The sequence below is a fragment of the Anolis carolinensis genome, chromosome 3 (genome assembly GCF_035594765.1).
Source record: "Anolis carolinensis isolate JA03-04 chromosome 3, rAnoCar3.1.pri, whole genome shotgun sequence".
Taxonomy (NCBI): domain Eukaryota; kingdom Metazoa; phylum Chordata; class Lepidosauria; order Squamata; family Dactyloidae; genus Anolis; species Anolis carolinensis.
In genome coordinates this window covers 232,069,163-232,093,223 of record NC_085843.1, presented here as the reverse complement: position 1 = coordinate 232,093,223, position 24,061 = coordinate 232,069,163, and the positions used below count along the sequence as shown (strand labels likewise).

At 40.8% G+C, this 24,061-nt stretch overlaps 1 protein-coding gene across 2 annotated transcripts in view; it reads right to left on the bottom strand.

Annotated features, from left to right (window-relative positions):
- Positions 1-20,805, bottom strand: part of tlx1 (T cell leukemia homeobox 1) — a 31,872-nt gene extending 11,067 nt beyond the window's left edge. Inside the window, exons 1-2 of one of the 2 annotated variants that reach the window (XM_008116050.2) lie at positions 20,001-20,805; positions 8,878-9,115 (exon numbers count right to left, since the gene is read on the bottom strand). In XM_008116050.2, the coding sequence (XP_008114257.1) occupies positions 8,878-9,115; positions 20,001-20,511 (749 nt within the window). In that variant the 5' untranslated portion in view covers positions 20,512-20,805. The remainder of the gene's footprint in view (positions 1-8,877; positions 9,116-20,000) is intronic. The other variant, XM_003224241.3, reaches the window with a different exon arrangement.
- Between the last annotated feature and the right edge of the window lie 3,256 nt (positions 20,806-24,061).

The following is a 24,061-nucleotide window of genomic DNA, read 5'->3' as shown; positions in this document are numbered from 1 at the left end:
CACTTCTTCCTAATCAAGTCTACCAGAATTTTATATGATGAAAGGAATCGTAGTTTGTATGGATGGGCCCCTAGGTCTCTGCAGTAAGAAGCCTCATATTCTAGGTGCTCTTACTCTGCCCAGCATCAACCCAGCAATACCAGTCCACAGTCAATTGTCCAATGGATGAGGTGGCAAGCTTTCTATTTTCACTGGACTACAACTTCCAATATCCACATTTCCATTCATTGTATGCCTGATATGACCTATTTATTCATTGATTGATTTATTGTGTAAGAAGCGAACCAAGGGTACAGTTGTAATGTATATGAAAACACAAACAAAGTTAAAAACTTGGTGTTATACTAAATGTCCTTTGACCAGTAGCTGGCCAGCTGGAGTGCCTCTGGTGTTGCTGTAAGAAGGTCCTCCATTGTGCATGTGGCAGGGCTGAGAATGCATTGTCATAGGTGGTCTGTAGTTTGCTCTTCTCCGCACTCGCATGTCATGGACTCCATTTTGTAACTCCATTTCTTAAGGTTGGCTCTGCATCTTGTGTTGCCAGCTCCTGCCAAATCGCCCAGTCTTTTGTGTGCCCAGGAGGAAGTCTCTCATTCGGTATCAGCCATGGGTTGAGGTTCTGAGTTTTAGCCTGCCACTTTTGGACTCTCACTTGCTGAGGTGTTTTGCAAGTATCTCTGTAGATCTTAGAAAACTATTGCTTGATTTAAGGCATTGGCATTCTGGCTTATATCCAAACAGGGGATGGGCTGGAGATGTCACTGTCTTGGTCTGAAGACCAGTGAGATCTGGAAAGCCTACAGGTTCCCTGCCACTGTTCCATCAGATCACTTCATTTCCCAGCTGCAGTACAATATGGCTCTTCCCGTTAACACAGGATACTTTTTTTTTTTTTGTAATGACTGCGGGATGTAGTTAAAATGATGGCTGTGAAAATACTTTCCCTTGGCTTCCGCCCCTCACTAAATACCATACTTACTGCTCCAGGGAAAGAACCCTAAACGCTTTGCTCTGTTTGAAATCTGGAGAAGAAGGACGCAACGTATCCCACCCATTTCCAGAAACTGAAACCCTCCATAGGCCTAGTAAAAATCCCTTCCATAACACTTTCTTTTCTTTTCTCACCATTCTGCATCAAATGTATTGTTTCAGTTTCAGAAGCACATTCAGCTTCAAAGTATACTGTTATCCCTTCTGTTATATACAAAATAGTCAAAGGATCTTTTTGATTTAACATTTTGATTAAACATAAATACACCAGAAAGGAGTTAAATGAATTTCTCCAAATTTTCACCTGCCCATCATTCATCAACTAAAAGATCTCAGAGCTACAAGGGAAAAAAACCTGTTTTTCCTCTGTTAGAAAACTGGTATGCACATTATCCCTGCACAGATATAGCACTATGATCCCAATGCCAAGGCTGCTTCCTATGAAATCCTGGGATTTGTAACTTAGGAAAGCACTAGACCCCTCTTTAAGCTGGAGTTCTCAGGATTTCATAGGATGGAATCATGACAGTTAAAGTGGAATCATAGTTCTATATTTGTCTAGTGCGAGCACACATAGTGCAGTTGTAAACTAAACACAATTACAGTGGATCCTGGGCTTAGTTCCGGGGACTTCCTATGGAAACCAACATCCATGGATTCTCAAGTCTTACTATATGCAATTTTACAGTAAAATGGTGCCCTTTATATAAAATCAATGTTTGTTTTGAGGTTGTTTTTTATTCAAGCTGCAGATAGTATAATCCGTGAATACAGAATCTGGGGATACAGAAAGCCAAAGGGACTGAGGAGTAATCCAAACCAGACAGAATGGAATCCCTTATGGGTCAACATGAATACTTGGCTCTTTTCTCCATGTGTGATGCTCTCCTAGGCCCCTTCTACACTGCCATATGAAATCCCGATTATCTGCGTTGAACTGGATTATATAGATCCAGCCTCAAAGGGCCTTTCCACACAGCCGTATTACTCATAATATCAAGGCAGAAAATCCCACAATATCAGCTTTGAATTGGGTTGTCTGAGTCCACATTGCTATATATTCCAGTTCAAGGCCCTTCGGGTGTTCATTTAAAAACTGAATCTTTGAGAGGGCAACCTTCTTGAATTCGAAGTATAATTTGATTTATTTACTTGGTCTTGAATTAATGTTGTATCCTATTGCTTTATGATACTTTGATTAAACCTTTTTTCAGGAAAGCATGGCACTTTTCTTAAAGCACTAAATGAGTAATTTAGAGCCCTTCCACACAGCCATATAAACCCAGAAGACCGAGGCAGATAATCCACAATATCTGCTATGAACTGGGTTATCTGAGTCCACACTGCCATATAATCCAGTTCACAGCAAATAATGTGGGATTTTATACAGCTGTGCGGAAGGCGCCTTAGTTGGTCTTTTTGTTTGCAATACTACCTACTGTATTTACCTTCAGGTGAGTTACTGCCGCAGATGTAGTTCAGAAGCAAATATTTTAATATGACCCTGAACAGAGGATACAGATACAGAGGATAAATCCCACTAAGCTTTTCAAAGAAAAATGAGATAGTAGCCCCATTCATCTTTGGAGACTTACTCCCGGGTAAGGAGTTGGAGAACTGAAATTTTTAATTTGATTTCTGGGGCACTTCGGAATTATAAGGCATCTTACAATTGTTAGAACAACCAAGGAACCAAAATAAACAAGAGCACGTTCAGATTCAATTAATTGCTGTTAAATGATAATTACACTGCAATTACACTTTTTTTGTTCTGGCACTTTTAATATGAGTGAAGAAAGATGACTCTTCCTCCCTGTCTTTCATTCTCCTCTCCTTTTCTAACTCTCTCAATTCAATTCCAACATTCATGTTAAGCAAGCACTTTTATAATGTCAAACTAAAAAAGTGTAAAATACATTGAAGCAGTGCACTTCAGGTTTGACTAAGGGCCCTTCCACACAGTCATATAATCCAGAATATAAAGGCAGAAAATCCCACAATACCTGCTTTGAAATGGGTTATCTGAGTCCACACTGCCATATATTCCAGTTCAAAACAGATGTTCCACCACATTCAGAGAAGTCAGCCATAGCAGAGCACTTCATGAACCAACCTGGACAGAGAAATGCTGGACCACTCTAACAACCACCAGGTCAGACTACACAGAGAAGTCATTGAAACGCACAAGCATGTGGACAATTTCGACAGAAAGGAGGAAACCATGAAAATGAACAAAAAACTGGCTAGTAGCTACCAGTATTAAAAAAAAACTCTAAAATTGGGACAATAAATAAAGAACAACATTCAGAAAACAGGGAAGTCCAGACAAGAAACAATCATGGCCAGCTAACACCAACAAAAGATTCCTCCAGGCAAGAAGCAAGCAGGCTTTGAAGCTGCCAGGCCATTCAATGCTAATCAAGGTGGCCAATTGAAACATTCACACTTGCCTCAGACAGACAAGAGTTCTTTCTCCCACCCTGGACTTTCCACAGATATATAAACCCCACTTGCCTAGTTTCCAACAGACCTCACAACCTCTGAGGATGCCTGCCATAGATGTGGGCGAAACGTCACAAGAGAATGTTTATGGAATACGGCCATACAGCCCAGAAAACTCACAGCAACCTGGTATGGTATTGCTCTCCATCTGAAATAGTTTCAATTGTAATAACAGAACAATTTCAAAAGCAGTGTGTGACAGGCTATTTACTGTCTTTCAGCTTTGGTAAGCCATGAAAATTGTTTCTATTTAAGCGGTGACATGAACTTTAATTCAATTCTTTTTTAATTTCCTCTTTTGTGGTGCATATTTATTTGGAAATGATTCCCAATGGGTTCAGATGGGCTCTCTCCCTGATAAGAGGGCAGAGGACTGTAACCCTCAGGATTAGTAAAAAGGAAAGAAGAGCTTTCTTTCCCTTCATAGAATTCCTGGAGTACATGCCCTCCTCTTTCATTTACGTTAGCCTTGTTTAAAGCCTTTTTTAAAAAAAAAAAAAAAATCTGAACCTCCTGGCATTTTTTACCCTTCTTGGTTTTCAAGTCATAGTTTCCATATGTACATTTTAGGACCCAGTCTTCCAGAAATGAAAAGGATAGCAACACGGGAAAAAAAATCTGTATTAGGGAAATCATCTTTTTTTATATAGCTGTATTGAAAATAATCTGTTCTTGGGAAATCATTCATACACACATACATATCCTATTGGAAAATAATCTGTTTTTGGGAAATCGGTATAACCTGTACTTGGAAAATCATCTTTTTATATATACCCGTTTTGAAAAGAAAGTTTATTGCCTATCCCACAGGTCTAAAAATCTGGAAGTGCAAAGGGCAGTATACAAAGTTGGTTTCTGTATTAGCAACATTTCCTTGTGCCTGAAACTTGCTTGCCTCTCCAAAGTTGAGTAGGAAAGATTCAAGAAGGGCATGATTATTAACCCAGGACATGCTTACTCAGACATCCCATCACGTTCAACAGTAATTATTCTTGGGCAACACAATGTATTCTTTGGGGTTTATTTTTGGATTGACATACTCTCAGTCTAGACAGTCTTCTATTTGGAGGTGCTCCCAGTATGCTCCCTGCGATTCTCGCGATTGTATTTTTTGCTCGTGCAAATTTTATATGAGTCCACACTGCCATATAATCCAATTCAATGTGGATTTTATACAGCTGTGTGGAAGGGGCCTAAATTTACTATACGGTGTTTCATAGTATTTAGAAATTCATGCATTCAAGGGGAGCAAAAGCCTTGATCCAATTGCCACGTTTTTGCACATACAAGGGGAACCTGTACAGCTGGCTTCTCCAATGCCTCACTTTTTCAAATAATCCAGACCACCGCAAAAATGAGGAAGAGCAGAAACTAGATCCAGTTACCCCTCCAAGAATATTAATAAAGATTCCAAGAAGCTTTAGGTTTTTTCATACATACTATACAATTAGAGCACTATCATTCCACTTTAACTGCTATGTCTACTTTCTATGGAATCCTGGTATTTGTAATTGGAGGAAGGATTCCTCTGTCTAAGAATTCTATCTGTCCTTCCTTAAATTGCAAAATCTGGAATTGGATAGGCTGTTTTGAGTTGGTAATTAAAGGGAAGTCAAAACATTATAATTGTGCAGGGTGTTCTAACTTGGGAATAAATTTACTTTCCTTTGAACTCGTGCTGCACAATAACACTTTGGGTAACACTTTGATCTTACTTTCCATTGCTGTAGCCTATGGAATTTGTATCCTAGAGGGAAGTATTTCATACATATCCTTGGGTTTGTAGTTTGGTCTGAAAAACTAGAGGAGTTATCTGATTATACACCCCCTCTTTAAACTGGGAAACCCAGAAATCTCTAAGATAAAACCTCCATCTATAACATGGATTCTATAAAAGGATATGAACTATTTGTCTATATATTGTGATGACACTAGGCCAGCCTGGTTTGAGCACTGGAGACCTGGGTTCAAATTGCCTATCAGCTATGAAAACCTACTGGATCAGCCATAAAAACCCACTGAGCAAGTCACACACTTTCACCCCCATAAAACCCCTGTGTCAAAAGTCAGAAACTACCATACTTGAAAGTTTACAACAACAATGACAACAACAATAACTGTAAGCAATTAAAACTTAAGTTGAACTCATGAGATGGAAACATGTTAGTTACAGTGACACCATAGCATTAAAACTAGATAGTGTCTAGTTTTAATTTGGGAAGATGACACCCAAGCCTCACATAAGCCAGGTCACAAAGCCCAAGGTGCATTTACACTGCAGAAGTAATATATATGACTCTGCTTTAACAACCAAGGAGCAGTGCAATGGAATCATGGGAGTTATAGTTTGACAAGCTGTGTAACTTTCTGTAACAAAGATATCTAGTGGTGCCTCAAAACTGCAACCCCCATGATTCCCTAGCATTGAGCAATGGCAGTTTAAAAGGTGGCAGAACTGCTTTAATTCTACAGTGACCCGAACTCTAGTCATCCAGGTGTCTGGACTTCAAATCCTAGCAGCCTCAATTATTAAAAATTCTAGGAGCTGAAATCCAAAACATGATTGCGTTGTAATAGCTATATGCTCTATGACACAAAAAAGTTCTTTGTATTTTTTTATTTTCACATTTTAATGCATTGGCTTGGATTTAAATTGTATTGTGCCATGTTTGCTATTTTGAGTCCCTATTTCGGAGAAAGAAAAGCAGGATAAAAATAAATAAATAAATACACACTTAGAAAACCAGAGTTTGGGAAACACTGGTGTAGATGCACACCAAGAAATATAGGGGAGTTTAGGTATATAATGGCAACATGATACAATTACACAAAAGGTTTTGAGTTTTACTAACCACTCTGCTGATATTGTTGGACAGATTCATCTGTATGCTGCTGACCTGTTTTAGCTAGTCAAATTAACACCATTTTAACAATAGCTGGCATTACCATCTTGTGAATGACTGAGGCTAGGAGCTGTTTTTGCACTGGGAGAAGCATATAGTGGTAATAATTTTAAACACCCTTTCACATAGGAGTTTCATTCACAGGTTTCAGAAATATACCCTATTTATTCTAATCTAATGCTCAACCTTTTTGGCTACATGACCTTGCCAAAATCTGGGTGTGCATTCAATTGGTGCAATATGATCAGCTTAGTGCTCAGTCAAAGTGAAAGGGAAAGTTGTTTCAGGAGTTTCACCTGGATCCCCCATTTGAGGACCATCATCTCTAATTTCATGGCTATGGCTCAAAGCTATGCCATCCTGTGATTTGTAGTTTGGTGAGACATCAGAATCCTTTGTTGAAGGATTCTGATGTCTCACCAAACTACAAATCCCAGGTCCTTTGTTGAAGGACCAAGACCTTGACAAACTACAGCCCCATGATTCCATAGCTTTGATCCAAAACAATTTAAATGGGTTCATTCTGCAGGAATAGATGCACCCCAAGGTTTTCCTTTCAATCACTGGAAACTTTGTTATCCTAACACTTTTGTTTTTAAAGAAGCAGGCACCTTTTGGGGTCAAATTACAAAGTGCACTTTTTGACATTTGGCAACAAATATTTTTGTGGTTTCAGGGTTTTGAAAATGGAGGTGCGTATTAGATTTGAAAGTGTATTAGACGTTTGTAAATGTTGATAATAGCAACCTCCCATGCCTTTCATTATTTGTTAATGTATATATTTGCTAACCTTATATGTTGATTTGCCAGTTTGACTGTACCTCTTTGGTGTAGGAGGGGTTATAGACATATGATTGTACTGAGCATGTTCATACTCAAAACTCCATTTTGTAGTCAGTCTGCTTTACACCTCAGTGGAGGTGGATGCATGTTGATGTTTGGACTTCAATATAGAAGTATGTTTATGGACTTTAGTAAGTACAAGTATACTTAAAGATGATGGACTATTGATACCCTGGGTATTCAACACAGAGAGAAGCTACATCCTATCTGTAACTAAACTTCAATGAGAAATGTACCTGTATGGTGAATTAATACAAGATGTTTGTGAGTAAACAAAATATTTTTAAGACTTTGGTTTTTTTAAATCTCTGAGTGCATATTTTAAACTAAAAGTTTTCAAGGGAGTGTATATCTTCTGGGCAACTACAATTTCACCTTCAAAGAAACAACCATCCTCTGCTAACGAAATATATTTCGTGGTGGCATGTCTTTGTCTTTGGCAGGACAAAGATATGGTTCTTCAGTTTAACAGCTGAGTTACCTGTGTGCCATTACATGAATTCTTGTGAGTATCACTTGTTCAAAGGGTTGACTTCTAACAAGGTCATACTTTTCTTGAAGAGTGGTTATCAAAAGATGGTCTCCACACAGGGCTGTGGGGGGGGGGGGTAGGGATTCAACCCCCCCCCCCCCAAAAAAATCTCAGGTAAAAAAATCCCTGCTTTACTCATGAGTGTCCACTGAAGTTTATCTGTCTTGAGTGTCCGCTGAAGATTATTGATGGAGCCTGATTTCTAAATTATTTTGCATTATTGAACTACTCTTCATGATTTGCTAAAAAAAAGTTTCACCCCTCCCCTGAAATTTTTTTCTGGCTATGGCCCTGTCTCCACATATTCATGGGGATTCACATTTGCCAAAAAGATAAGTGCCCAGAGACTGGGTGCAGGTATTTCCCAATAGGCAAGGCATGGGAATCCTTGAATCCTTCAGCAGAGAAGGCGCAAGACCTTGTCAAACTACAGCCCCATGATTCCATAGCTTTGAACCAACACAATTTCGGAGCCCCCAGTGGAGTAGTGGGTTAAAGCCTTTTGACTTGAAGGTTGGGTTGCTGACCTGAAGGCTGCCAGGTTCGAATCCCACCCGGGGAGAGTGCAGATGAGCTCCCTCTATCAGCTCCAGCTCCATGCAGGGACATGAGAGAAGCCTCCCACAAGGATGGTAAAAATATCAAAACATCCAGGCGTCCCCTGGGCAACGTCCTTGCAGACGGCCAATTCTCTCACACCAGAAGCGACTCGGGTTGCTCCTGACATAAAAAAAAACCAACGCAATTGAAATGCTTTCATTCTGCAGGAATAGATGCACCCCAAGGTTTTCCTTTCCATCACTTGGAAACCTTATTATCCTAACACTTTTGTTTTTATAGAAGCAGGCACCTTTTGGGTTAAAATTACAAAGCGTGCACTTTTTGACTTTTGGCACCAAATATTTTTGTGGTTTCGGGGTTTTGAAAATTGAGGTGTGCATTAGATTGGCTGGCGTATTAGACTGGAATAAATGCAGTAGCGATTTCAATTTGGGTGCATCTTTTGGAAGCATTGTGTAGTGTGTACCTCTTCCCTCCTCACACATACATACACACAGTCACTCACTCCCTGGGGTCTCTCTCTCTCTCTCTCTCTCTCTCTCTCACCTCCACTTGGTCCTCCTGTTCTGGAACCAGGTCTTGACCTGGGCGTCGGTCATCTTCAGGGCCTTGGCCAAGGCGGCCCTCTCGGCGGAGGCCAGGTACTTCTGCCGGTGGAAGCGCTTCTCCAACTCGCAGATCTGGAGGCGGGTGAAGGAGGTGCGGGGCTTCTTCTTCTTGGGCGGCGTCCGGTTCTGGTAGGGGTGACCTATACGGCGTGTTACAGTGAACGGTGAGAGGGCCACTGGAGAGGCAGGGCAGGGTTTGAGGGGTGGGGTGGGATTGGGGGAGAGGCCAGGGAGCGAAGGTGGAAGGATGGAAGGAGAGGAGAGAGAGAGAGAGAGAGGAAGGAAGGAAGGAAGCAAGCGGCGACATGGTCAGGAAGGAGCTCCAGAGGAAAGGCGAGGAAGACACGCGAGACAGTGGGAGAGCCGTGGCGTGGGGAGAACGGAAAACATGGAGTGCTCAAGTCACACTTCCAGCCACCAACATACATAAACACGCACAGATTCAAAACATACATGGGGTATTGTGTGGTTTCCGGACTGTAGCCACACCACTCGCAACATTTTCTCCTGACGTTTCGCCTGAATAGTTGTGGAAACTCTTCCCGGAAGGGGGACATGGAAATATTTTCTCAATGCAGCACACAGGGGAAGGGAAACGACAGCTAAGTCTGGGATTTTTACTCCGTTGAAGTCGCTTCTCCCTTCGCTCTGCAAAAATCTTCCCGTCTGGAGACTGAAATTGCGATTCATGAAAATGAAAATGAACAAAATATAGCTACCGGTATTTTTAAAAGCTCTAAAATCAGGACAGTAAATAAAGAACAACACTCAAAAACAGGGGAATTCCAGACAAGAAACAATCAGGGCCAACAAAGGATTCCCCCAGGCAGGGAGCAGCCAAGCTTTGAAGCTGCAAGGCTATTCAATGCTAATCAATGTGATCATTTGCAACATTCAAACTGACAAGAATTCTTTCTCGCACCCTGGACTTTCCACAGATATAAAAACCCCACTTGCCTAGCTTCCAACAAACCTCACAACCTCTGAGAATGCCTGCCATAGATGTGGGCGAAACGTCAGGAGAGAATGCTTCCGCAACATACAGCCTAGAAAACTCCCATCAACGTATATATATATATATATATATATATATATATACACACACACACACACACACACACACACACACACACACTATGTATACACACACACACACACACTTTTTAGTTCGCCTCTCTCACAACCCTATCTCCCTTTGGGGAAGCGGCTAGGAAAGTGGGATGTTTTCTTGTAGGTACACACCACAGTCTTATGAGAAGGGGGAAAATCTATTCCGTTTGTTTTTTCGCTAAGTTTCCACCCACGAAGGTGGGATTCCTGTTCAAAGCAGGTTTTCAGTGGATTTATCCACGCGCAAAACAAAGCGACAGAGGATTGTGGTGGGTTCACTTCCTCCCTCACAAAAATACAAAATACTGGGAAAGAAACGTTGGGCTTTTCTTGTATGTTTTATAGGCACTAGGGCCCTTCCACACAGCCAAATAACCCAGAATATCAAGGCAGAAAATTCCACAATATTTACTTTGATCTGGGTTATCTGAGTCCACACTGCCATATATTCCAATTCAAAGCGGAAAATGTGGGATTTTATTCAGTTGTGTGGAAGGGCCCTCAGAGGATGACTGTTTACTAATAGAATACATTCTAAATTTTGCGACTATACTGTCTGAAAGTTGCCTAGGCCCCATCTATACTGACCACTTAGATTCGGCCCGGATTATATAGGTCGGTGTAGATTCGCCCTTGGAAGAAACGAGTAGCAAAACTCACTCGATTTTAAAAGTCACACACACAGTTAGTCAGGGAAAGCTATTCGAATTTATAAATGTCTCACCACATTCCTATTTCTCTCGCAAGCTTTGGATTCCCTGGCAAAATATTTTTTCGAGGGAAAAAGGAATAGAAGATGTTATATTGGGTTTTCGATTCGTTTCCGATTTGAGGAGATCCGAAGGCGAGTTTTGTTCGAAGGGGGTTCTATTTGCCCACCTCGGAAGCTGAGACAGTATGACCTGCCCAAGGCTGAAGTTGGGGGGGGGGGGGGTCCGAACCCTAGTCTACACGGCCATATAATCCAGTTCAACGCAGATAATTTAGATTTCATATGGCATTGTAGATAGGACCTAGAATATTAATTGTAATATTATAGTAATATTGATGGTAAGGCAGTAAGCAGCCAAACCTTGAAGCTGAAAGGCTAATCAATGCTAATCAAGGTGGCCAATAGCAACATTCACACTTGCCTCAAACAGACAAGTTATTTCTCCCAACCTGGACTTTCCACAGATATATAAACCCCGCTTGCCTAGTTTCCCACAGACCTCACAACCTCTGAGGATGCCTGCCATAGATGTCGGCGAAACGTCAGGAGAAAATGCTTCTGGGACATGGCCATACCGCCCAGAAAACTCACAGCAACCCAATAACTGTCACGGCTGAATGCTGTGGATCATGAGAATTGTAGTTTTACAACAACGTCTTCAGCCTTCTCTGCCAAAGAGAGCAGACTACAACTCCCAGCATTCCATAGCATTGAGCCAGTTAAAGTGGTATCAAACAGCATTAATTCTACAGTGTATATTTACCCAGGACACCAATCTGGCTCTCGAAGAATGAGATAGACTTACTAGGTGGGAAAGTGATCCCTTTCAGGCCATTGTGGTCTTGATATAGCTGTCCCATATGTTAAGTCTATCTCGGTATTCCTGGGCGATGTTTCCTAACATCCTAATAAATCATTGAAATCCACAAGCATGTGGATAATTTCAACAGAAAGGAGGAAAAACCATGAAAATGAACAAAATCTAGCTACCAGTACAGTAGAGTCTCACTTATCCAACATAAACGGGCCGGCAGAACGTTGGATAAGCGAATATGTTGGATAATAAGGAGAGATTAAGGAGAAGCCTATTAAACATCAAAATAGGTTATGATTTTACAAATTAAGCACCAAAATATCATGTTATACAACAAATTTGACAGAAAAAGTAATTCAATACGCAGTAATGCTATGTAGTAATTACTGTATTTACGAATTTAGCACCAAAATATCATGATATATTGAAAACATTGACTACAAAAATGCGTTGGATAATCCAGAATGTTGGATAAGCGAGTGTTGGATAAGTAAGACTCTACTGTATTTAAAAAACTCTAAAATCAGGACAGTAAATAAAGACCAACACTCTGAAAACAGAGGAATTCCAGACATAAAACAATCAGGGCCAGATAACACCACCCAACAAAGGATTCCCCAGCAGTAAACAGTAAACAGCAGTAAACCTTGGAACTGAAAGGCTATTCGATGTTAACCAAGGTGGCCAGTTGAAACATTCACACCTGCCTCAAACGCAAGGGTTTTTTCTCCCACCCTGGAATTTCCACAGATATATAAACCCCACTTGTATAATTTTCCAACAGACCTCACAACCTCTGAGGATGCCTGTCGTAGATGCAGGCGAAACGTCAGGAGAGAGTGCTTCTGGAATATGGCCATACAGCCCGTATGATTCCGGCTGTGATTCCCAGTGATTCCGGCCATGAAAGCCTTCGACAATACATTTCCTAATATCAGTGGACACGAGTCATAGCTATTAATTCAGTGCTTGTTGAAAATACGCCAATATGTATGGGTATGTATATGTCTGTGATACATATACCCACCATACACACACGCACACAATATCTTCAGGGTTGTAAATTAGAAAGCTGAGTAAATCTTTCCAACACTGTTGTAGTAGTGGTGGTCATCACCTTTTTAAGGAAAAGGATCGGATCCGAACTGGGTTGCATCGATTTATTTGCTCTTCTTCTGAATTCCCCCTTTATTTATGGGTTTAATTTCAAACCGACGTCATCCAAGCCTTTAACAGGAGGTATGGGCACTAAGATGTCATTATCCCCTTTGTATGGTTCTGTAACAATGCAATAAGCGAATAATATACCGAGGTTAATATTTTGTGGTGTCCTCGGTGGGGGAGAATCCCAATAATAAGAACAAAATAATATATTTTCCCCAAGTGTATTTTAAAAAAGGATTTCAGGAAATACCTGTTAGGGTAACTACTAATAGGGTAATATCACGCCAATCAAAAATGTCATAAAACAGTGCACATTTTTAGATTTCCTAATTTGGACACCATTTGTTGTGATTTTTGGTTACTCTAAGGAAGGCATCATAGAACCATAGAACTCGGAGAATCGTCCTCTCTGAGACTGGTTCTCCCTCCTCCTCAGTCCCTTCAGAACAATAGGGATAGTTCCAGGATTACATACCAAATTATTTTCCAGAATATTTATACAGTAGAGTCTCACTTATCCAACATAAACGGACCGGCAGAATGTTGGATAAGCGAATATGTTGGATAATAAGGAGAGTTTAAGGAAAAGCCTATTAAATATCAAATTAGGTTATGATTTTACAAATTAAGCACCAAAACATCATGTTATACAACAAATTTGACAGAAAAAATAGTTCAATACTCAGTAATGCTATGTAGTAATTACTGTATTTACGAATTTATCACCAAAATATCACGATGTATTGAAAACACTGACTACAAAAATGCATTGGATAATCCAGAACGTTGGATAAGCGAGTGTTGGATAAGTGAAACTCTAATGTACTTGGAACTCTGCAAACGAAGCCGTTCTTTCATCAAAAATCCCACGCAGATTTTTAATATTAATATTATTAATTTAATATTAATCTTAAATTGTGCTTCTGATTTTAGATTTGACTATACAGAATTTACGTCAATGGCGTCGTGTACCCTTTGATTTTTGTTTTCCAACCACCCTTTTATTTACAATATGGCGCTTAAGGGTTGCCAGAAACATACTTTCACACAGAGGGGCAATTCTGAATAAGAGAGAAAGAATTTTTAAAAATTGGCCAAATCCAATTTGTATATACTAGTGTGCGTGTGCGTGTGCGTGTGCGTGTGTGTGTATATATATGTGTGTGTGTATAAATATAAAATAGTGTGTGTGTGTATACACTGTTCAAACTATATATGTGTGTGTACACACACACATATATACACACATATATGTATACGTGTATATATGTGTGCATATATATGTATATATGTGTGTATATATACACACACAAATTAATATATATATATATATATATATATATATATATATATAAACTATTCAAACTATATATACGTGTACATAAATATGTGTGTGTATACACACAAACTATTATATAGATATATTATAAACTATATTTACCTACATATTCAAATACACATACTCATATATAGGTAAAGATAAAGGTTTCCACCTGACAGTCCTGCCCAACTCGGACACCTCCAAGGCCATGACTACCTGGAGCTCCTTTGCCTTCCCACTGGAGCGGTACCAACTGATCTACTCACATTTGCATGTTTTCGAACTGCCAGGTTGGAAGAAGCTGGGGCTAACAGCTGGAGCTCACCCCGCTCCCCAGATTAAGCAGCTCAGCGGTTTAACTGCTGGGCCACCGGGGACCACATGTATATATATGTGAGTGTTTGTGTGTATATGTGTGTGTGTATCTATTTACACACACACATATATGAAAGACAGAGGACAACAATATTCAGATCAAATGTGGCCAATTTTTTCATGCTTTCCTTATTCTCCCTTATTAATGAATGCTCATACTTTAAAATACCACATTGAATGGAAAAAATATAGAACATTTTCAAACTATTGTGACTTGTGATACCTTTAAAAACATATTTTATTAGGCTTCAATCTTTAATCCTATCCACTTTTTACCTGGAGTAAATCACACCGAACACAGTAGGCCCTACATCTCGGCAAACATACACAATACTGCATTGTTTATAGACAGAGTTTTAAACCTTCTGTCCAATGAATGGAAAGGGGGAAGGCTTTCTACTAATTTTATTTGACAGTGTTAAGATTTTCTGTATATGAGGGCTTTTTAATACAAGGTTTTCTGTATCTCAGCGGTTTGAAACTACATCTGGACTTGCACGCCAATAATATAGCCGTTCGGTTTAACTCAGGAAGGTAAATAATAAATTATAATAATCGCGCATTTTCCTCATACCAGAGACATTCAGGTAGACATAGTCCTCTCTTGCCAGAAGGAATGATATCTCAACTCCAAACCACAGCTGTACCCAAGTTCTCTCATTTAGAAAACAACACAAAATAACCCGAGGGCAGTGGGGTTGTTTTTAGTCTTAATTCAAAACCGCACTGCCTTTGATCCCCCAGCCGCATTTCCAGGGAAATAAATACAATCCAGAGTCATTCCCGGCTTTAACCTTGTTGAAAAACAGAGACTGTAGGAGAAATAATACAGTAGAGAACATCTGCCGTTCTGTTAAAGGGGGCATCAGGAAGAAATAACAATCTTTTCGGGTCCTGTTTATTGTCGAGCAACAAGAGCAAAGTCTCGGAGAACACGAGGCGGGGAATTCCTCTCCTTCAAGCCCCAAGGCGTTGGGTTTGGGCAACGAGGCCTCCCTTCGCTTGTCTCCTCGGAAGGAAGGCAGATGGAAGCCTTTGGGGTTGAAGCCGAATCGTCCCTCTCCTGACACCGATCCCGACCGGCTTTTCGGCCCGAGGTTTCCGTTCCCACCCTTTGCTTGGCTCTCCCCGCTTGGACTTTGTAGCCCCCCCCCCCCACTCCGGAGGCAGGTGAGAGACCCTTTTCTAGAAGTCAGAGAATAACAGGGACTCGATTCATGAAGCTCAGGTTTGGATTTACAAGGCAAATCGGATTGCCGCCCTGAAAAAGGCAGGGTGTTTTTCTTCTCCTGTTGGATCAGTCTTTAATTTGTCATTCCCACTTTGTATTTGTATATAATGCGAATGTGGGAATACACATCCCCAGCACACATCAGAGACAGGAGTGTTTTGTCCTCAGGACCAAGCTGTCAGACCTTTTTCCCTCTTCCCTGCCTGCTCTGGATTCCGCCTTTTCATTGTTTATATTACCCTGCCATAGTGTCCATTTTGAACTACATTATATAAGTCTACACTGACCCATCTACAGGTAGTCTCAGAGTTACAAACATCCGACTAAGGAATGGGGTGAGACAACGTAAGTGAGAGAGATCTACCCCTCAGAAGGGAAACTCGCGCCTGGAAGAGTTCTTATCATGGGGGAAAGGGGGTTTCCACTGAAGCTTTCTCACCAGTCATTGCTTCCACAACCAGCCAAATTTTTTAAGATCCAATTATCACAGGAACAGAAAGTGAAGGGAAATTCTTCTGACCAGGGGCACAGATAGCAAAACAAACACCAAGGGGTGTTCACCCTTCCTTATGCTATTCAAAGCTTTATATACACATGCACATCTATCTATCTTTCTATCTGTTAATGTGTATGTGTGTGTGTTTTGTCTTATGTCCTGAAAGACTGACTGGATGTTCCAGCCCTAGTGCCCAGCCATATATCTATCTATCTAGATAGAGATATAGATATATAGATATCGAAAGACACAGATAGATAGAAATATATAGATTGATGTGTATGTGTATAAGTATACACACACACACACACATGTATATGTATATAAGAGTGTGTTATATATGTGTTTTATCTTATGTCGTGTCTTGTGTCCTGAAAGATTGACTGGATGTTCCAGCCCTAGTGCCCAGCCATATATCTATCTATCTAGATAGAGATATAGATATATAGATATCGAGAGACACAGATAGATAGAAATATATAGATTGATGTGTATGTGTATAAGTATACACACACACACACACACACATGTATATGTATATGTATATAAGAGTGTGTTATATATGTGTTTTATCTTATGTCGTGTCTTGTGTCCTGAAAGATTGACTGGATGTTCCAGTTCTAGTGCCCAGATCTATCTATCTACCTAGATTTTTTTTCGTGTCAACTTAAGACCAAACCTACAGAGCCTATCTTGTTCCTAACTTGGGGGCTGCCTGTATATACATTATATGGCAGTGTAGCTCCACTCACAGTTCAGCATCATATAATATGAGAGAAGAAACGAAAGACAGAGAGCTACTCGTCTAACATAAACACACAAAGGTACGCAAAATATACATTTGAATCTTTCTAAATGTGCAGTATACATATTAATTTCTTGCTCTCTCACAGACATACGTGCATTTATGAAATCTTGGTCTGCAGCAGTGTGTCCTCCATCATTTCAAAATATTATCCTGATCTTAGGTGGGAGGACTGTCTCGGAACATTCAACTCCTTTCTGTACTGTGATTACATACTAGCGTTGACAAATGAGGATATATATTCTTCAAGAACCAATTAAGAATTCTTATAATTTTCTCCGATTGTACTTCTGGTTGTGGCGATGGCTGAAGTCGTGTTTATAATTCTTTTGATTCACTGGTCGGGTCTTTCCAAGAAGGGCGAAGCCATGGCCCATCTGTTTTCCCCTTCTTCTCGGGAAAGGCAATGCCTCTTCATTAAAGAGATCAAGTCTGATTATTAAAGTACTGCTTTTTGTGGGCCGCAGACTGGAACACCCAGTCAATCTTCGAAAACATAAGACACTTCTCTTGAATCAAAATCTATGGAACCGGAACCCGCCTTTCTTGGCAGCGAAGCTGGATAAACGAGTTGCATCTCAATTCAGTTTTTAAGAGCAGTTTTGAAAAGCTCCAGGGAATGACGTCTCAACCTTTTAATGGCAGTTTCAGGGAATGTAAAGCCTCGCGTTAACAGCCCAGTTTGGATCTCGCGTCAGGGCCACAAAATATCGCCAATTTCGTGAGGATGATTAGATAGACGGGAATCCTGTAAGGCCTTCCGAGGCTCAAAATACATTTACAACCTGAGCTTTCCGGGATTTCCCTCCACTAAGGATACTAAGGATCATTTGCTTGCTTAACAAGATGGGGACCTTCTATACAAATGGTATTATTATTATTTACCATAACTACATCGACTCCCTGTTCCAGATCTGTACACATAATCAGTCATCTGTTGCTTTATAGCCACTCCATAAATACATAGTAATAATACTTATTATTAATAATAATACTAATGATAATTGCTATGTATCTAGATCTGTACACATAATCATCTGTTGCTTTATAGTGACTCCATAAATGCATAGTAATAATATTTATTATTAATAATACTAATAATAATTGCTATGCATCCAGACCTGTGCGCATAATCATCTGCCGCTTTACAACGACTCTATAAATGCATAGTAAAACTACTACTACTATTAATATTAATAAATACATATAATGCATAGTAAAACTACTACTAATAATATTAATATTATTATTAGTAGTAGTAGTTTTACTATGTATTTATAGAGTCGCTGTAAAGCAGCAGATGATTATGTGCACAGATCTGTATGCACAGCAATTATTATTAGTATTATTGTTAATAATAAATATTATTATTCATAACACTAATTATAATAATTTATATTATATTTATGATTGTAATAGGGTTTTTATTGGGGACATCAATCTTAGAACACATCTACACTGATCACTTATAATGAAAGGCAGGTAAATCAGCTTGGTGGCAAATTAAGCCCCATTTAATGCAGTACCAAACCTGCATCGAAGTGTGCAGATGATCACATAGGAAATCCGAAAACCAGTTTGAAGCCTGGATGGGGAGAACACAAACCACATAGTTCTGAAGTTCATAAAGGGTTTTCTTTTGCACGTTTTTGTGAGAGCTTATTTATGTTTGTTTGAAGCTAGCTTGGAACTGCATTAAAAGGTTAGCATGGATGTGGCTGGATCTACACACTGCTGTATAATGCAGCCTGAATTGCATTATATGGTCAGTGTGTCATATATAACGCAGTTCAATCCATTTCAAACTATATTAAATGGCAGTGTAGATCCAGCAAAAAATAATGCAGTTCACGCTGCATCGTTTTGACAGCATAAATCCAGGTGGTATTTATATATTTATTTTTAATTTGTTTTATCAGGGTTTTATATTTTATTATGTTTTTAATTTTATATATATATATAATTATTTTATTTATTCATTCATTTTTAGTCATTTTATTTGTCGCCATTTTGATTATTAAATTACAGTTATGTTGTTTATATTGTCTAATATGTCTGGTCTTGATTATACTGTTTGTATGGTTTTCTTTAGGCATTGTATAGTTGCCCTATGTTGGAAACACCCTGAGTCCCTTTGAGGAGATAGGGCGGTCTATAAATAATAACAATTATTATTATTATTATTATTATTTATTATTATTATTATTATTATTATTATTATTATTATTATTATTATTATTATTATCACAGGCCAACGCTGCTTAACATGGCCTTGAAGGGCATTAACCCAAGTGGTGGATTGCTCCAAATTCTGCCCAAGAATCCAAAGTGAAGCTTGGGCCCATGTAAACAAATGGAACGGTCCCAAAACGAATGTATAACAATTATGTGCATCAGCACACTAGAGCATGAATCCACTTTATATCCGGTTTCTGCCTCCTGCAGAATTTGGGGGTTTGTAGTTTGGTGAGTCCCAGGACTTGTCTGGCTGAGCTGTTTAAAGCCCCCTCCCTAAAGTGGATTTAAAGTGGATCCAAACTCTAGTGTGATGAGATCCTATATAACAAGCTGCCACCAATTATGTTGAATTGGTTGAGACTGGGATGAGATATTCATTGAAAAGCTATAGCAAAACGTTCTGCAGAAAACAAAGTTTTTGCCATTTAATACACTTTCCCCATGTTTTTGTGATAGAATCAATCAAGAAATGACATTTCGAGAAAAAGCATTGCATAAATAAGTATAAAACTGTTAAAAATAGAGCGAACACAGCTGGCTAATAATTTCTGACCAAAAACGGACAACAGTGACCAGCATTGTCTGTAGCTTTCAAGAATTCTTCCTCTGTACATGAGGCAGGGCATTATGGTCAAGCAACCAGCCGCTTTCTGACCCTGGATATAGAATGCAGCTTCAGGAAGGTTAACCTCATTGGAGTGGATTATATGGCAGTGTAGATGAGGTCCTTGTTTCCAGGAAGAGAAAAGGGGCAAGATAAGGGCCACTCACTCTCTCATGCACTCACTCACTCACCTGTGAAGCGGTCCTTGGTGTAGCGCCGGTTGCTCTCCATCCAGGGGAAGGTCAGCCCGGTGAGGTTGTTGACGGAGGGCACGGTGGGCATGGCGGTGGCCAGGGCCTGCGGGTGGACGCCGCCCGCGAGGGGCCGGTGCGCCGGGACCCGGATGACGCCCCCACCCGCTGCCCCGTTCATGGCCCCGACCCCGAGGTTCATGTTGTAGGAGCCCGACAGAGAGGCCGCCATGCTGCAAGGCCCTCCGGGCTGCGGGTACGCCGAGGAGGAGGAGGAAGAGGAGGAAGCGGAGCCGTTGTTGCCGCCCCCGTTGCCCGAGCCGTAGTGGCCAGCCATGGGGTTGTAAGGGCCGCCGCATCCCGCCAAGCCGTACTCCGCCGCCGCCTCTTGCAGCCGCGCGTTGGAGATCATGCAGCTCCCTTGGTCCGGGTTGTTGAGGATCTGGTCGATCCCGAAGCTGATGGGCTCGGCGTGGCTCTGGTGGAGGTGGTGAGCCCCTAAGTGATCCATGCTGGGGCCCAGCAGGGCGAGCTCCACTCCTCCTCCTCCTCCTCCTCCTCCTGCTCTTCTTCCTCGATCTTCGCTGTAAACTCCAAGCTGGAGAGGTTTGAAAAACACACTCTGCTTCTCTCGCCTGAGAAGGAAAGGGGGGGGGGCGTTTGGAAGAAGAGCAAGGAAGGAATAAAGGGGGGAGGGAGGGAAGACGGGTTGCGGGGACCAAGGCGCCCCTCGCTTGGCTCTCCGGCTCCCGTTTCCTCCGGCTCGCCTGGCTACAAGGGCATCGACCAGGGTCGCCCCAAATCCGGCGCCTCCATTGGCCGCGGCCAGAAGAAGGCGGATGAGTGACAGCCTGAAAGGGAAGGAGGGAGGGAAGGAGGGAGGGAGGGAGGAAGAAAAGGGAGGGGGTGGGTGGGGGACACGAAGGAGTTTCTCTCCGCGTCCAAGCCAAGCGGAAGAGCCCCCGCGGATGCCAGCCGGGCTCCTTATAAAGTCAAGTCCTCCAAGCGAAGGAAGAAGAAGGGCCCCGAAGATGAGGAGGGAAGGAAGGGTGGGGGGTATGGCCTCTCTTTCCCCTCCTCCCGCCGTGGAAGCGACCCACTCCGTTGTCAATCTGTGGACTGTGTCGTTAAGAAGGAACGGTAGAGAGGGGTTCTTTCACTCCTCGAAACACCCAACGGGTTGTTTTTGTGTTAGGTGTGCTTTCAGATTACTTCCCATTGACCCAAAGGCCAACCCATCACTAGGTTTTTCTTAGCAAAGTTTGTTGGGAAAGGGTGAGAGTGAGGCTGAGAGTGTATGACTTGGAGGTTGTAGTTTTACAAGGTCTTTCCTCTTCCCTGCAAAGAATGCCTCACCAAACTGCAACTCCTAGGATTTCATTGCATTGAGCCATAGCAGTTCAAGGAGCGTCAAACTGCATTCATCCCCCAGTGTAGATCCACATGGGGTCAAATATGAAAAGCATTGAAAAACCATTGAGCTGTTTCTTTCTTCAGCCTCCATCTACACTAGGTTAAGCATAGACTCACATAATACAGTTATTATAGACGGGGCATTCCTAAAATGCTACCTTCCTTTAATAAATGAGGGGAAAGCCCAGAAAGGAAAGTCCCAAAGAACTCTCCTGATTTAATTGAAGCTGGAATTGACTCTTTGGCCCCATCTATACTGTCAGTTCAAAGCAGATAATCTGGCGGCGTAGAAAGGGGCCTTTATACCCACTTCCTTATTTGGAAGATACTTCTTTGCAAGAACTGCCTCTTTGTAGAAGACAGGGGTGCATCCCCACTGTAGAACATTACTTTAACTGCCAGGGCTCCCTGCTAGGGAATCCTGTGAGCTGTAGTTTTACAAGAGTTTTAGCCGTATCTGCAAAATAGTCCTAGAGCATCAGCAAACTATAACTCCCCTGATTTCATAGCATTGAGCCCTGACAGTTAAGTTCTTTCGCATTCAGAGCTAAATTCTGCATTTTGATTTCACTCTAGTACACCTTAAACTACAGGTATTCTTTTTGTTTGTTTGTTTTGTAAAACTTTCCTAAATTCGAGTTTTCCCCATCAGCTGTAGTTGTTGAGAACATATGGCATATACCATTCTTCACTCTGCTTTGCCCATAGACAACCATGATAACCATTTCTAAGAAACTAAAACTGATGCAGTGCATCTAATGCAATTTTCTGAATCAGATCCTCAAATGACCCCAAAACAGGCCAAAAAAACCGGAGACATTAAGATTTTTTTTATTGTGTAGAGCAGGGGTCCTCAAACTTTTAAAGCAGAGGGCCGGTCCACAATCCTTCAGACTGTTGAGGGGCCGAATTATCATTTGGGGGAAAAAACCGAACAAATTCCTATGCACACTGCACATATCTTATTTGTAGTGCAAAACAACAACAATAACAATGAAAGAACAATACAATATTTAAAAATGAAAATAATTTTAACCAACATAAACCTATCAGGATTTCAATAGGAAGTGTGGGCTTGCTTCTGGCCAATGAGATAGTCAAGTTAATTAGGATTATTGTTGTTGTTGTTGTGTGTCCTCAAGTCATTTCAGATTTTGGGCGAGCCTAAGTCCAGAATTATTTATTTAAGTCCAAAATCATTTACTACATTTATTTACTACATTTATATCCCACCCTTCTCACCCCGAAGGGAACTCAGAGCAGCTGTATGTACATACAATATATTATATTATTAGCATAGCACAATATTAGCATTATACTATATTGAACTATACCACTATACTGTAATATTATATGTAATATATAACATATAATTAATATTATTATATGATATTATTGTTAGTATTGTATTGTATAAAATGATAACATTATCAGTATTATATGTATATACAATATATTATATTATTAAAACGGATATAAAAATATTATATTATAAATGAGGGCAAGGGCCAGGTAAATAACCTTGGAGGGCCGCATCCGGCCCCCGGGCCTTAGTTTGGGGACCCCTGGTGTAGAGAATACCTATGAAGAAAAAGGATAGGGAGAGAGCAAAAGGAAGGCAGACATACTCAGGTACTTATACCTGAAGTTACATAATCTCAGTGATATCACCTGATCCTTCCCTGCCTAAAACTCCAAACAAACACACAATGTAATTGAAGCTGTAAACAAATAAATAGTGTGTAAGAGATTCCCCATCTCCAGGGCAGTTGCTGTCTCAATTCCCCCTTGAACCCCCGGGGCAGATGCACTTTTATATACCTCCCACATCTAACCTTGTTCTGCCAATCATAGCCATTCTCTTGGTTTTTTTCTCCAACCCAAAGGGGGGAATTATCAGCCAGATCCATTAATATCATCATTATTGTGAAGAGTGAACCTGGTGCATGAGTCGAACTCCCTTGAAGTCAGTAGTCCCAGGAGGTCACTTCCCAGACCATTGGCTGAAAGAGCTCCATAGACTCATAAAGCTGGAGGAGACCCTAAGGGCCATCTAGTCCAACCTCTATCATGCAGGAATACATAACACGATATAATGCAATTTTTGTTCCTGGGTTATAAATGTAATGTTATAAATAACATGGGGAAAGTTTATTAAACTACAAAAAGACTTTGTTTTTAAGGGACATCCTGCAGCACATTTTGCTATAGTTGTTCAATGAACAATCTCATAGAGTCTCAACCAATTCAGCATAGGGTTGCTGTGAGTTTTCCGGAATGTATGGCCATGTTCCAGAAGCATTTTCTTCTGACGTTTGGACTGCAGGCATCTTCAGAGGTTGCGAAGTCTGCTGGAAACTAGGCAAATGAGGTTTATATATCTGTGGAAGGTCCAAGGTGGGAGAAAGAACTCTTGTCTGTTTGAGGTAGGTGTGAATGTTACAATTGGCCATCTTGATTAGCATTGAATAGCCTTGCAGCTTCAAGGTCTGGCTGCTTCCTGCCTGGGGGATCCTTTGTTGGGAGGTGTTATCTGGCCCTGATTGATTCCTGTCTGGAATTTCCCTGTTTTCAGAGTGATGTTCTTTATTTGCTGTTCTAATTTTAGAGTTTTTAAAATACTGGTAGCCAGGTTTTGTTCGTTTTCA